We start from the raw sequence: 14,135 nt of genomic DNA, 5'->3' as shown, positions 1-14,135 counted from the left end.
AAAACCAGCTGACATTTTGCTACATTGATATTTAACGCGAAGATGTTCTCGTTTTTGAGGCGAAAACGTGGGTTTCCGAAATGCTAAGTTATGCATAGATTTTATAACTGTTTCAATGATACACTAAATGGTGAAGAGCTCATAATTTGTTTAATTATGTAAAAAAGTCAGAAATAGACACTGAATTATACCGAAACACAGTTTATTTCTTTCTGAACATGTTGTCAAAAATACGCGCTACAAAGTGGATGGGCATTTTCCAAATGAAAATAATTTTTTAGATCAGAAAAATGTCAAACAAGTAGGGTAAATGATCTTGGTTTGTTCAGTCGAAAATATGATCATGGTTTGCCCACTTTTTTGAATGCTCTAATTCAGCGTTCCTGTGTCAAATAAGGCCTTCGAATGTTTCGAAACATATAAATGAAATTGCCTTTTACATGATTTATAGTAGTTTGATAGTATATTTTTACGAAATCACATGTTTTAAAGGATTATAAAATACACCTTCTATTTGTGTCAATGCGCCCCTCATTCGAGCTAACTTTTAATCGATCACCAGATGATTATTTGGCACGTATTCAGACCTTTTCTGGATTATAACACTTATAAATACTGTAAACATCATGCTTGCTCACCATTTGTATCGGATTAACATAGCTAAACCATTAAATCAACGCATTTTGATGAACTCAATTCTGATCATGAATTGTCCAATTCAATAATGTTGCTTTGTCCACATGATTTCTATGGCAACCGCTTGGCGCGCTGCAGTTTGTTTATGTTTGTTTGTGGTGTGCTTCGCGCATAGCAGAAGTATGGTTTTTCTGTGTTGATTGTGTTGAGATGAACACTTCTAAAATGCCCAAGAAAAGGCAATATTCTGAAGAAAGCCTAAATTATGAATGAATCAATATGATGACAGTAAACTCAAGCAATGATAAATGCAACATCTAATTGTGAATTCGAATGTTTTCATTCAAAAATGGAGATTTCTAAAACCGGACAAACCATGATCATTTTTTTGGGCAAACCATGATCAGAGGTGGTCAAACCATGATCATGATTCTTCTTCAAGGAAAATCATTCAAAAACATAAAAATTTGAATAATTTCAACACCTTATGGTAGTATTAGCAACTAGAGACTTGGGGCTTTTCAACAAACCCAAACTCGTATCGATTATGTGTGATTTTCATGAAGAAAAATCGATTTGCATTTACTAGTTGCGTAAAAACACCCCAAATTGGACAAACCAAGATCATTTACCCTATTTTGGGCGAATTTGTTCTTTTAACGATTTATATAAAATAAATTACACGATTGAGCTAATAAATATGAATACGGGATTGGTTGATGGTGAAAATAGAAGTTGAGACTGTTTAAAATGATTCGAGTTAAATTTTCAACTGATTATGCGTTTTATCATTTGTTAATTGGGGTGGTATAAGTTTATTTTTCTTGACAACAGTAATTTCTGTTTTTGGCGTGATCGATAAATTAAATAATTTTTCATCGATCGTGCTGAAAATTACATACATATCTTTCAAAGATATTATTTTCTATGTGAACCAATCAACAACTTTGACCTGTGACTGTGATCTTCCTGGAAGACTGGACTAGAAATCGTTCATCTTCCTGATTGGTACGTCTGAAGGCATTTAAAGCAGTTGAAATTTGAATGAAAGTACAAGTCGGACTCGATTATCCGGGATTCGATTATTCGGAATTTTAGACTCGATTATCCGAAATATTTCATTTTTGATTTTCGGAAATTTTGAATAATTTGTATAATAATTCTATATTGAATAGCTAATATGGGTATCAAACGAAAGGGGTTGACTAGTAGAATACAGTTATTTATGAAAAATGCAAATCCAAAATGGCGGCCACTACAAAATGGCGGATTACATATTGTCTCAGAACCCCATTAATTTGGGTATCAGACGAAAGGGCTTGACTAGTAAAACACAGTTATTTATGAGGAATGCAAATCCAAGATGGCGGCCACTGGAAAATGGCGGATTTCATATTTTCTCAGAACCCCATCAATATGGGTATCAAATGAAAGGGCTTGGCTAGTAGAATACAGTTATTTATGAAAAATTCAAATCCAAAATACCCACCACCACAAAATGGCGCCATATATATTTTTTTCACAACCCCATCAATATGGGTATCAAATGAAAGGGCTTGACTAGTAGAATACAGTTATTAATGAAAAATGCAAATCTGAGATGGCGACCACTACAAAATGGCGGATTATCTATTTTCTCAGAACCCCATCAATATGGGTATCAAATGAAAAGGCTTGACTAGTAGAACACAGTTATTTATGAAAAATGCCGAAAAATGTATCAAAAGAAAGTTCTCGACTAGCAGAACATAGCAGATAATGAAAAATCAAATTTCAAGATGGCCGCAGTCCCCAAACAACTAATTACTTTTTGAATGGTTTCATTCAGCTTGACCTGTTTGTATGTATGTTTGAATGTTTGTTGGGTTGTCCCACATTAATAGAAAAATGACCCCGTTCCTGTTGAATGATTGATCTGAAATTTGGAACATACATTTAATTCTACTGTCATTATAAAACTGCGTATTCCATGATATTGAATAATTCAATTTGGCCGCCGCAAAAAAATGGCTGAATGGCTTGATTTGGAGAATACACTACACTATGAACAACATAAATTCGAAATGGTCGCCGCCACAAAAAGGTCGACTATGTATTTTTTGCAATCCCCTCTATATTGGTATCAAATTAAATGATTTGACTAATAGAATACAGTACAGGTCGGACTCGATTATATGTGATTCGATTATATTAGGCTGTCAAAAAAGACCTGCGGTATTTCCGCGAGCTGTCGTTGTAAGCGCGTAGTTCTAGTTGTATTCATTGTATCGAGTCATACTATAGCTTGTTGGAAAGGTATTTTTGCGCGCTATATACCGCTATATAGCTCCTTGACAGTGTTTTGTTTGGTTAAGTCGTTCGTGAGTTATAGTGTCGCAAATATGGAGCAAAATAAAGAGAAAATCCGACATATTTTACAGTACTACTATGACAAATGCTAAAATGCATCTCAAGCTGCCAATAAAATTTGTGCAGTTTATGGACCCGATACAGTTTCCATTTGCACCCGTGGTCGAGTGGTTAGCGTCTCACATTATCATGCCGGGTGTTCGGGTTCGATTCCCGTTCTGGCCGGAGGAGTTTTCGTCAAAGAAATTTCCTTGGATTTGCACTGTGGTCACACGTATTCAAGAGCTTGCCCCTCGGAATACATTCAAGGCGTGTTATTTAGCTTAAGAAATCTCAACCGAGTATTAATAAATGACGCTAGTTAATGCATACGTTGGGACGGCAAAAGTTCCACAAGGGAACGTTAACACCATTCAAGAAGAAGACAGTTTCCATTTCCACCGCACAACGATGGTTTCAACGTTTTCGTTCTGGTGTAGAGGTCGTCGAAGATGCGCCACGTTCCGGAAGGCCTGTCGTCGAAAATTGCGACAAAATCGCTGAATTAGCCGATAAAGACCGGCATAGTAGCAGCTGTAGCATCGGCCAAGAGCTGAGAATAAGTCATCAAACCGTTATTAACCATTTGAAGAAGCTTGGATTCACAAAGAAGCTCGATGTATGGGTGCCACACACGTTGACGCAAAAAAACATCTTTGACCGTATCGACGCATGTGAATCGCTGCTGAATCGCAACAAAATCGACCCGTTTCTGAAGCGGATGGTGACTGGCGATGAAAAGTGGGTCACTTACGACTACGTGAAGCGCAAACGGTTGTGGTCGAAGCCCGCTGAAGCGGCTCAGACGGTGGCCAAGCCCTCATTAACGGCCAGGAAGGTTCTGCTGTGTGTTTGGTGGGATTGTCAAGGAATAATCTATTATGAGCTGCTTCCCTATGGCCAAACGCTCAATTCGGACCCGTACTGCCAACAACTGGACCGCTTGAAGGTAGCACTCATGAAGAAGAGGCCATCTTTGATAAACAGAGGCCGCATTGTCTTCCATCAGGACAACGCCAGGCCACACACTTCTTTGGCGACGCGCCAGAAGCTCCGGGAGCTCGGATGGGAGGTTCTTTTGCATCCGCCGTATAGTCCGGACCTTGCACCAAGTGACTACCACCTGTTTTTGTCCATGGCGAACGAGCTAGGTAGTCAGAAGTTAGCCACAAAAGAGGCCTGTGAAAATTGGCTATCCGAGTTTTTTGCCAGTAAGGAAGCGAGCTTCTATAACAGGGGTATTATGAAGTTGGCATCTCGTTGGGAACAAGTCATCGAACAAAACGGCGCATATTTGACTTAAAACAGATGATTGTAACTAATTTTATGAACAAATGAAAATTCAAAAAAAATACCGCAGGACTTTTTTTACAGCCTAATATTAAAAAATTTTGTACCGCAAATTCCAATTTTTTTATTATTACATTTTTTGATGAAAAATATGTTTGTAGATATTTATAGATAAACCTTAGTAAGATGTACTATCAGTATCTTTTTTAAATTTTGTCTCAAAACTTTGAGAATGGCGTGAAAAAAACGAAGAGAAATTTTTCACCATAGATACTGTGGTGTACCATATAAGAACTCAAATATGTGGTACTACTGCCAAAATGTTTTATTCAGTATCCTATACAATATTTTCCATACAGCTGGTGATTTGGTTTGGGGGCACTTTTTACTCCCTTACCCAGCCAAGCCCTTTGGAAATATGAAAAATTATATACCGCGCAACACTGAAAAAAATTTGAAAAAAATCACACATATTTAGAAAAGCCGTAGATACACATCTAAATATGAATTAGAGTAGTACTGAGATTTTATATTTTTTAGTACCTCAATTTTTGATGATTTTTTTTTCTGATAAGTTTTCTTGATATACGGTAGTGGTATGCACACTCAGTATTTTTTTTTCAAATTTTTATCTCGAAGCTTTTGAGGATGGCGTGAAATAAACGAAAAAGTACTTTTTTGACTATAGATCCTATGTTAAACATAGGGGTTCAAAAAAAGCGCCAAAGTTTCTTATTCTTATTATTTTCTATACAATATTTGTCATACAGCTGGTGATTTTGTTTGGGGGCACTTTTTACTCCCCTACCCGGCCAGGCCCTTTCTGCATAACTTAAGAACTAATCAAGCAAAGAGGTAAGGCTAAAACTCGACGAAGGAATCGTCCGATTTCAGATGTCATCACTTCATTATATTTTCTGTATCAAACAGAGCCAATCTGGCGTAGAGGTAACATTCGTACCTCTCACGCTCAAGGTCACGAGTTCAATTCTCACTCCCGACATTCTTCCAAAAATGGAAGTTAAAATGACGAATCAATCAAAAGTGTTGAAAGTCGCTATAACACAGAAAAACATTATTCCATGGAAAGTAGACACATGTTAATTGCAAGTGATTGAAAAATCTTGAACGAGAATTGGGTCTGAAAATAATTTGATATTATGATGACGAGTTCTGGTAGAAGTACAAGGAAATTTATAGTAAAAGGAATTTGTAAAGGGTTAAAATGAATCAATGAACAATTCTGCGACTAAACCTATAAACGTAATAAAACGTGAATATTTGAATGTATTTATAACAAAAAACCATTTCGGGCGAGACAAAGTTTGCAGGGTCCAATATAATTTCAAAAAGTTTTCCATTCAACCATCAATGGAATTTCTTGTGGCGCCATTCGTTATGGATTGTGCATAAAAAAACAACTTCGGAGGACAAGTGAATGTTCAAGGCCATTTAAATCAAATTAATAAACTTTGAGTAGGACGAAGTTCGCCGAGTATGCTATTATTAAAAAATCATAATTTTAATGTTAAAGATAAAACTCTAATGTTAATGTGAATTAAGGTTAGAAAGAATTAATGGTTCTCCAGCTTCGGACCTGAACCGCGCGTTGTCTTTTAGCAGTATTATAGGAAAATAAAGATGTTGTGCACTTTTGCTTCTACTACTAAATACTTAAACGTACAATTCAGTTGTATATAACCTATCTATAGGTTCTGGTTCTGTTAATTTTTGTATAGGAGAAAACATTATTTTTTGAACTGGAAGTATTTCATTGTCAATCCTAGAATTCAATGAACTGAGTTAAATCTCTACGCTTACAATTGCTTCGTCCGAAAATTAGAATCGATATTTTAAATGCACATCCGTTAAACATTGATCGCGTGATGATTGCGTTTGCGATATTATATTTAAAGAAGGAAGTCATCTACAGAATTCCTGTCTCAGTGCGGCTATCTCATGACAACAAACCTCTCGGAATGTTGTTTCCTCATTACACTGCATAATAAAAAGAGAACAGTGAACCTTCAGACAGCAAATAGAAAAGAGGACATAAATAAGCTAGACCACACCAGCTACATTCTGCAATTTGCATAAATTTCCACACACGACTCACATATCTTTTCGCACATCCACTTGGTCATCTCGTTGCAAGGTACAAATGCATGAGGATCGCTTTGAAGGTACCAGTAACAAAACAAAAGGTGAAATTTTAATTTATTTGTACCCACAAATACCATCTGTGGGTTCACCCCGTAATAAACAGGTTTTCATTTGATGCTGCTGCAGTCGAGGTGTAAAGTCTCTTACCTTCCAGTGCAGTTTATTATCTCGGATGTACGTGCATTTTTGCACACTCATGTTACCCAGCATCAGTGCCACAGTTGGCTACAAACCAACGAGCTACCAAAGAGACTTGTTTTTGGGGTTGTTCCGTAAATAACTTAACATTGTTTAGCTGCAACCGTGTTATGCAATACCAAGTTGATAGATACACATTCGATGTCTCATATGCATGGATTTAACACAAAAGGCAAATAAATCTGAATAAAAATTTGAATCCTAGGACGAACGTTCGCATTCGACATTGAAAGGCTGCGCTCGATTATGCATATCATCATTATCGTTCCCTCACGACAGACTGAATATCGGCACCATGATGTGAGAAGACCCTTTTCGAAATTGACCTCCAAAACAACCTCTGCCGTTTTCAATGTCGACTGTTAGCACACGCACACACACACACACGTGTCTCTTCGCAAAACCGGTTCCGCTCCTCCACTGGTGGAGAAGGAGGAGGAGATTCGTAAGGTGTATGTGTGGCTCGCCAATAAAATACACCAATTAACAGCTCACATTCTTGCATCCCACAAAGTCCCGACCACGCGCGTCTCGTCATTATATTCCCTGGTTCTAAATTAATGCTTTTTGCCTTTCTGCACCTCATTTGAACACCCACCTGAGCGAAGGAACAGGAATAATTGCCAATGGCTATGACATTCAAAACATGGAAAAGATTCGCGAGTAACCGGTTTGCGCTTGCCAAATGCGGAAAGTGATCAGACATTTGGTTCTCGAGTGGCGACCACTTGACGCAAACAAACAGCTGTGTGAGCGTGTTTTATTCTACCTTGCTAAATATCATGGCCGGAACGTGAGGTCCCAAGCGCCCACAGTTCCGGCTAGGCTGACGCAATAACAAGTTGCCACATCCATATTACTTACCGTCTCGATGGGCATCGTGTTGCAGCTCTTGAGGGGCAGCTTGTACCGCAGTGGGCCCTCCTGGTCCCGGTACTCGGTGAGGCAGGTCGAGTTCTTCGCCAGTCCCTTCGGATACACCATCCCGCTGAACTGACCGTTGAGGTTAGCGGGCGCATCCTTGATCGTGATCAGCATCGAACCCGAGAGACATTGTATCCGAACGGTGGGTTCTTTGGTGAATATCGTGGCGGATCCTGGGGAGGAGAAAAGAACAGACGTTAGTTTGGTTTCGCCTTCAATTTTGTCGGTGGATTAGAGACTCGGATCGGGGCCGCGTACAATGAACTGCCCCTCGCAGAAAATAATCGCGACCCCGAGGGTGAACGAGAGAGAGGGTTGAGGAGAGATCGAGTCCCACAAGAACATTGTTGAAAATTGCTTCAATTCTTGCAGCCTCGGCTTGCGGTGGTCTCCACTGCATAGGCTTTGAGTGCCACTTTCGCCCATAAAGTAGAGATTCTGAAACAACAACTAGCTCGTGATCACATTAATCTTCTCGCAGGCAGCCAGGCAATCTTGCCGTCCCATCTTGTTCTTCCCACTGGGTAGTGTTACTTATTACCGGCGCTGGATCTCTAGCATGAACTTTTTTCATACCTTTTTATCTTTCCGCAAAACGAACTTGTCGCGGTTTCTGTTCCTTATTTTTTATGCCCAGGGTAATCTCGTTCTAGCGTCGTATCACGATGGTGCAATCGAAAAATGTGCAATTTAACTGTACACAGCAAACAATTTCCTTATTACACCGTGCTTATTCTGAACACTTCTCGTAATTCATCAGGAAATTACTTGTTACGTAATGAAAGCAATAGTCTTTATCACTAATCATGAGTGGTTGGTACAACAACAGATGAATTTGGAAGAGGTTGTCTCAAGAAATGCCCACGAGTTTAACAGATGTTTTCTCACTATCGGAAACGGGATCGTTAGTTTAGAAAAATACTGTGGACCATATTTGTCTCTGTTTATTTTTGGACAGAAATTGCCTACATTCCTTCAAGTTATCAAGTGTGCAAATAAAAACCCCTCGTTCTTCATTAGATAACACCAGTGGTACTTTCGAAAAACGTAACAATTTGAGGTTAAATACTGGTAAGCAATTCACCCTTATTATGATTGAAACTGTTTTGCGAGGAAATGGAAACAGTCGTGCCAAGCTTTCATTCGCGAAAAATAATTCTTTTCGTATTCAATTGTAACAAATATGCGGTTGAAGCGTACTTATGATGATACATGGGTCCACCAGACCATATACACAGAATATTCTGTATTTTACAGATTTTTCGCCATATTTCAGATACAGAATCTGTACATACAGAATTACTAAGATACAGAATTTAAAGATTTTTAAAAAAAATCAGTTTTAAATATTAAATTAATTACAGTGCATTTTCTCTGTCTTACTAATAAACTTTTTTTTTCGTTGAGTCTTGGATATACTAATAATAATAATAGATTTATAAAGATGTTGAACCATATGAAATGCCACCTCACCTCTCCACTCCGGCGAAGGTCGTTTGTGGGACACTTTTTGAAAATTTTACGTTCATCAGCGTGTGTTGAGCGAATGTTTTCGCTTTACAGTGCCAACAAAACAAAGTTCAGAAATTGGTTGGCCTCCACAATCATTGACTCTATTTTGAAAGCGAAGAACTCTGTATCGGCGTCATCACAAATGATGAAATCAAAAAAAAATACGGGTCTAATCGAAAAATAATAAATTTGATGAATCTCATGCCGACTCATCTTAAGAGTTGGCAATACCATCTCAGACTGCAGTGAAACGCTGTGGGTTTAAAGACATTGGTCATTCAAGCAACTTCGCCTAATTGAAATCTCAAAAAAATAAAATCTCACGTAACTTTTGAAAAGGTCCAATGTAACATTCGCCAACTCGAGAAAAACGAAGCTGATGATCAGAACATTGTTCCGCGAATTGTTTTAAAAGGAATCGTTCTTTGTCACTACTTTCACCACTAGCAGTCAATAATAACTCTGAAAAACCAATCACAACTGTTTGAAGTTGCAGTCTCGGAGTGAAAAATGTTACATTGGAAGTTTTGATAATAACGACTAAACAACAATCGAAAAACCAGCATTCCGTGCTGAACATATCTATATTATAGTGACTTTCAAACACATTTCGGCTGGTTCGTCACTCTTACTTCCTTTTTTGGAAGAATGTCGGGAGTGAGAATTGAACTCGTGATCTCTGCGTGTGAGGTATGAATGTTACCACTGCGCCAGATCGCCTCCACAAGTGCTAAAGACAGATTTTTACTGTTATCACTCATTCCATTGTACTGAAGTCGATAACAATACCTGAAAGAAATAAAAACTCAAAACGATCGAAGTACGACTTCTTGTTGTTTTGACTGCTTTGTTACTTCTGACGTTTCGAGCGTCAGAGGAATGTGGCATCCGAAGTAACAGTCGAATGGTTAAAATCCGAATCTGTACAATGCAATATATTTTGTATTGGTGATGGAAAGATGAAGAGTATAGATAAGGGTGCCAATGAAAATGGACATCTCTAATTTCAAAAAGTTACCACATAAAAATGTTCTCTACCTCGAAAAAACACCCTATGCTAAATATCAGCTCAATCGGACTTAAGGGAGAGTGGCACAAAGAATTTTTTTTTGTCTAAAATCGACACTCTGGGACTTTCGGCATGCGAAACGAAAAGTATGGTTTAGGGTGCCAATAAAAATAGTTATCTAGATTTTTCATTCGGAACTTGTTGCGAAATGTTGATTTGCACGATAATATACTCTACACAAAATATTAGCTCATTCGAACTTCATTTATTAGTGTCACAGACGTTAAAATTTAAGTTTTTAAAAAAAAAACGAAAGATCACCGAAAATCGGGGTTTTCAAAAAAAATTGTTGATGTCAAATGTCTTAAAATTGCATTACTCGTCGAGATTTACTGCTATCTCGAAAAAAAAATTATAAAAAAAATAATTTCCGACTGAAAAGTCGATTTTTGAAAAAAACAAAATTTTTTGGATAACTATATATCTCGACGTGTCATGTAATTTTAAGATATTTGGCATCAAAAAAATGTTTTGAAAACCCTGATTTCCGGGGATTTTTCGGATTTCAAGAAACTCAAATTTTAACGTCTGCAACACTAATAAATGAAGTTCGAAACAGCTCATATTTTGTATAGGGTATACTATCGTGCAAATCAACATTTCGCAACAAGTTCCGAATGAAAAAGATAACTATTTTTATTGGCACTTAAAACCATACGTTTCGTCTCATATTCCGAAAAAACAACTAAGTTCCAGAGAGTCGATTTTTGACAAAAAAAAAATGGGTGGGTTATATCTATGATATTACCGCAAGGTTGGCGTGGGACTACCTTAGCTTAGTAATCATTTGTTTGTATTGATTAAATTTTTGATTGAATAAAACAATTTCCGAATTCAATTGAATTCAATATATTTGCGTTGTGAGAAAAAATTTGAACAAATGCAATGTCTCTAGTGTCTGCACGATCTTACCAGGTACCTAAGTTTAGAAGACCGTGTTAGGGAAACGCATTCTAGTCTGTACAAAGGTAAGCGAGTACAAAAGTACTCACAGTTTGCATGTATTTTCAATGCCAATTTCCCCAGACACCTTGGTTTAGAAGTCTTTATAGGTAATCAGATTTCAGTCGGAACAAAAAAAAAACCCGACCTGCATGAATTTGCAATCCCAATTTTTCTAGACACCTTGGTTTTGAAGCCTGTGTTGAGGAAACATATGTATTTTAGTCGGAACAAAAATGCCCTCGACTTGCATGTATTTGCAATGCCAATTTCCCCTCGCTCCATGGATTTGAAGTCTGTGTTAGGGAAACACATTTCAGTCGGAACAAAAATGCCCCCGAATGCATGAATTCGCAATGCAAATTTTCCCAAGCTCCTTGGATTTGAAGTCTGTGTTAAGGAAACACATTTCAGTCGGAACAAAAATACCCCCGACTTGCATGTATTTGCAATGCCAAGTTCCCCACGCTCCTTGGATTTGAAGTCTGTGTTAGGGAAACACATTTCGGTGGGAACAAAAGCTCCCCCTACTTTCATGTATTTGCAATGTCGGTTTCGCCAATGCTGCTTGGTTTTGAAGTTTGTGTTAGGGAACACATTTCGGAGAGAACAAAAGTCCCCCTACTTTCATGTATTTGCAATTCTGATTTCCCCAAGGCTGCTTGGTTTTGAAGTCTGTGTTGGGGAAACCGTCAAGCGGGCCAATCAAAAGGAGGCAGTAAGGGCGTTTAGATAACGCTTAACATTTTACAGTTATTCAATTATTTACCTAATGGAAAATAACACTTTACTAATTGCGATAGATGCGTAGAAATATTCCCTATCAATTGATGCAAACATCTTTCCAATTCAGTAGAAAATGTTCGAGTTATAAGCATTCGAAATCTTGCATTTTTTCCTGCATGTTCAGTGTTTATGTTTCCATTTTACCCCCCATATATTCCGGTTAGACGTAGTCCCACGTCAAAATTTTCGAGATGACACGAGATCTCGACGTTTCTTGCAATTTTAAGACATTTGGCATCAATTTTTTTTTAAAAACCCCGATTTCCTATACCCCCCCTTGGATGACCCTAGTATAGATACTAAAACGATTGTTATTCTTATTTTTTTTATTCTTACTTTTCTTATATTTTATATTTTCCAAAAATTTCAAACTGGGCACTTTTGAAGAGATTTTTCTTCAACAACGACTTTTTTATGTTTTCTTAGAAGAAAATACAACTAATCCTAAAATCCAGATAAAAGTCAAGATTATATATATATATATATATATATATATATATATATATATATATATACATATTCGACAAAATTTTAGATCTTATCAAAATATAGACTTTTGTTAACGACGTCAACTTTCTATCTATTATAGCTTCTGCAAGATGTGGTATATTTTTATGGAGACTCCTAAAAAAATAATACTTTACTCGTAACATTTTTGTGTGTAAATTGTCGCGTTTGACGTGTTTCTTAAAAGCAGACCATGGCAATCGCGATAATTTACACATAAAAATGTTACGAGTTGAAAATTAGCAGTAATTTTTTGAAAAAACATGAAATGTTTCCAAACAAAATGAATTCTGAATAAAAATTATATGAATAGCTCATACAACTACCAACGAATCACCTGTTGCTAGAGCTGATCGAAATTCAACAACCCCGACAGAAAAAACTATTGGATCAGAGGAAACTGAAAATGAAATGAATGTCAAGAAACCAAGAAATATTCAAGCAATTCAAAACTGTTCGGCAAGCAGATTAAAAGAGATTATTACCTAGAGGAGTAAGACGGGGACGAATTGCCGATTGAATTGTGAACGGCAGAATAGACCATCAATTTACAATATGTCTATACTAGGGTGGCAGCGAAAATGGTCATGTCAAATTTCAAAAACCGACCATATAAATTTTGTTTATTGGCCCAAAAAAATGATCTGTGCAAAGTTTCAGCTCAATCGAACATGATTTAGGGGTGCCTTAAAGCGCTCAAAGTTTTGATTTTTTTTATCCTCGAAAATCTTCCAAGGGGAAAGTAAAGGAAATTTGGAAAATCGAAATTTCTTTTCGATGCCAAATGTCTTAAAAATGCATGAAACGTCGAGATCTGGTGTCATCTCGAAAAAATTTGCCGAAATCCACGTTCTGGGGAGTGACCAAAAAATCAAAACTTTGAGTGCTTTGAGGAACCCCTAAATCATGTCCGATTGAGCTGAAACTTTGCACAGATCATTTTTTGGGCCAATAAACAAAATGTGCATGGTCGGTTTTTGAAATTCGATGATGTAATTTTTCTCATACATCCATTGCCACCCTAGTCTATACCATATATAAATGTTAATTTTAGTTTTGAAGCTCATCATAAATCAAGCTGACAAAAACAGTGCCCACCTCTCGATTACTTCCTCAATTCGTCAAAGGAAGAGAGTTTTTCTAACAACAAATTTTCGTGTTTTCTTTGAAAAATTATTCGTATCTCTGTTTTGCGTAAATTGTCGCGATTGACGTGTTCTTCAAACCTTTTTTTCTATTTATAAACATGTTAAACGCGAGAATTTATACACAAAAATGTTACGAGTAAAACATTATTTAGAATATAGATTTATAAAAGATAGAAAGTTGAAGTTTTGGACAGAAGTCCACACTTTAATACGATTTGAAACTTTGTCGAATACAATATATCGGTATCCCCTTCTTTTTCCTGAGAATAATATGTCACCCTTCTAATCTCGAGTCCACCGCGAGTAATCGGTTTCCCACATTACTAACCATAGATTTAAGAAAATTGTTCATATATATAGTTTTAAAAATATAGTAGTTTAGTTTTAAAAATACAGTAGTGTAACTGAGCCTGTAAAAATAAACGAATTTATAAAAAAAAAATATATCGCTATCTTGACTTTGAACAAATTAAGGATTAGTTAGGTATTATAGTTTTAGAGTTAGATTTTTTTTTGTAAAAAATTGTTGAAAAAAACTCACCTTTTTCCAAAAAGAAGTCTAGTTCCTTTTT

At 36.8% G+C, this 14,135-nt stretch overlaps 1 protein-coding gene across 1 annotated transcript in view; it reads right to left on the bottom strand.

The window, feature by feature from the left end:
* The window catches only part of LOC129769028 (cuticlin-4), a 149,246-nt gene that overhangs the window by 40,290 nt on the left and 94,821 nt on the right, over positions 1 to 14,135 (bottom strand). The window contains exon 5 of the mRNA XM_055771023.1: positions 7,540 to 7,772. Within this exon, the coding sequence (XP_055626998.1) occupies positions 7,540 to 7,772 (233 nt within the window). The remainder of the gene's footprint in view (positions 1 to 7,539; positions 7,773 to 14,135) is intronic.

This window comes from Toxorhynchites rutilus, chromosome 2, assembly GCF_029784135.1.
Source record: "Toxorhynchites rutilus septentrionalis strain SRP chromosome 2, ASM2978413v1, whole genome shotgun sequence".
Taxonomy (NCBI): domain Eukaryota; kingdom Metazoa; phylum Arthropoda; class Insecta; order Diptera; family Culicidae; genus Toxorhynchites; species Toxorhynchites rutilus.
This window is presented reverse-complemented; position numbering and strand designations above follow the sequence as displayed.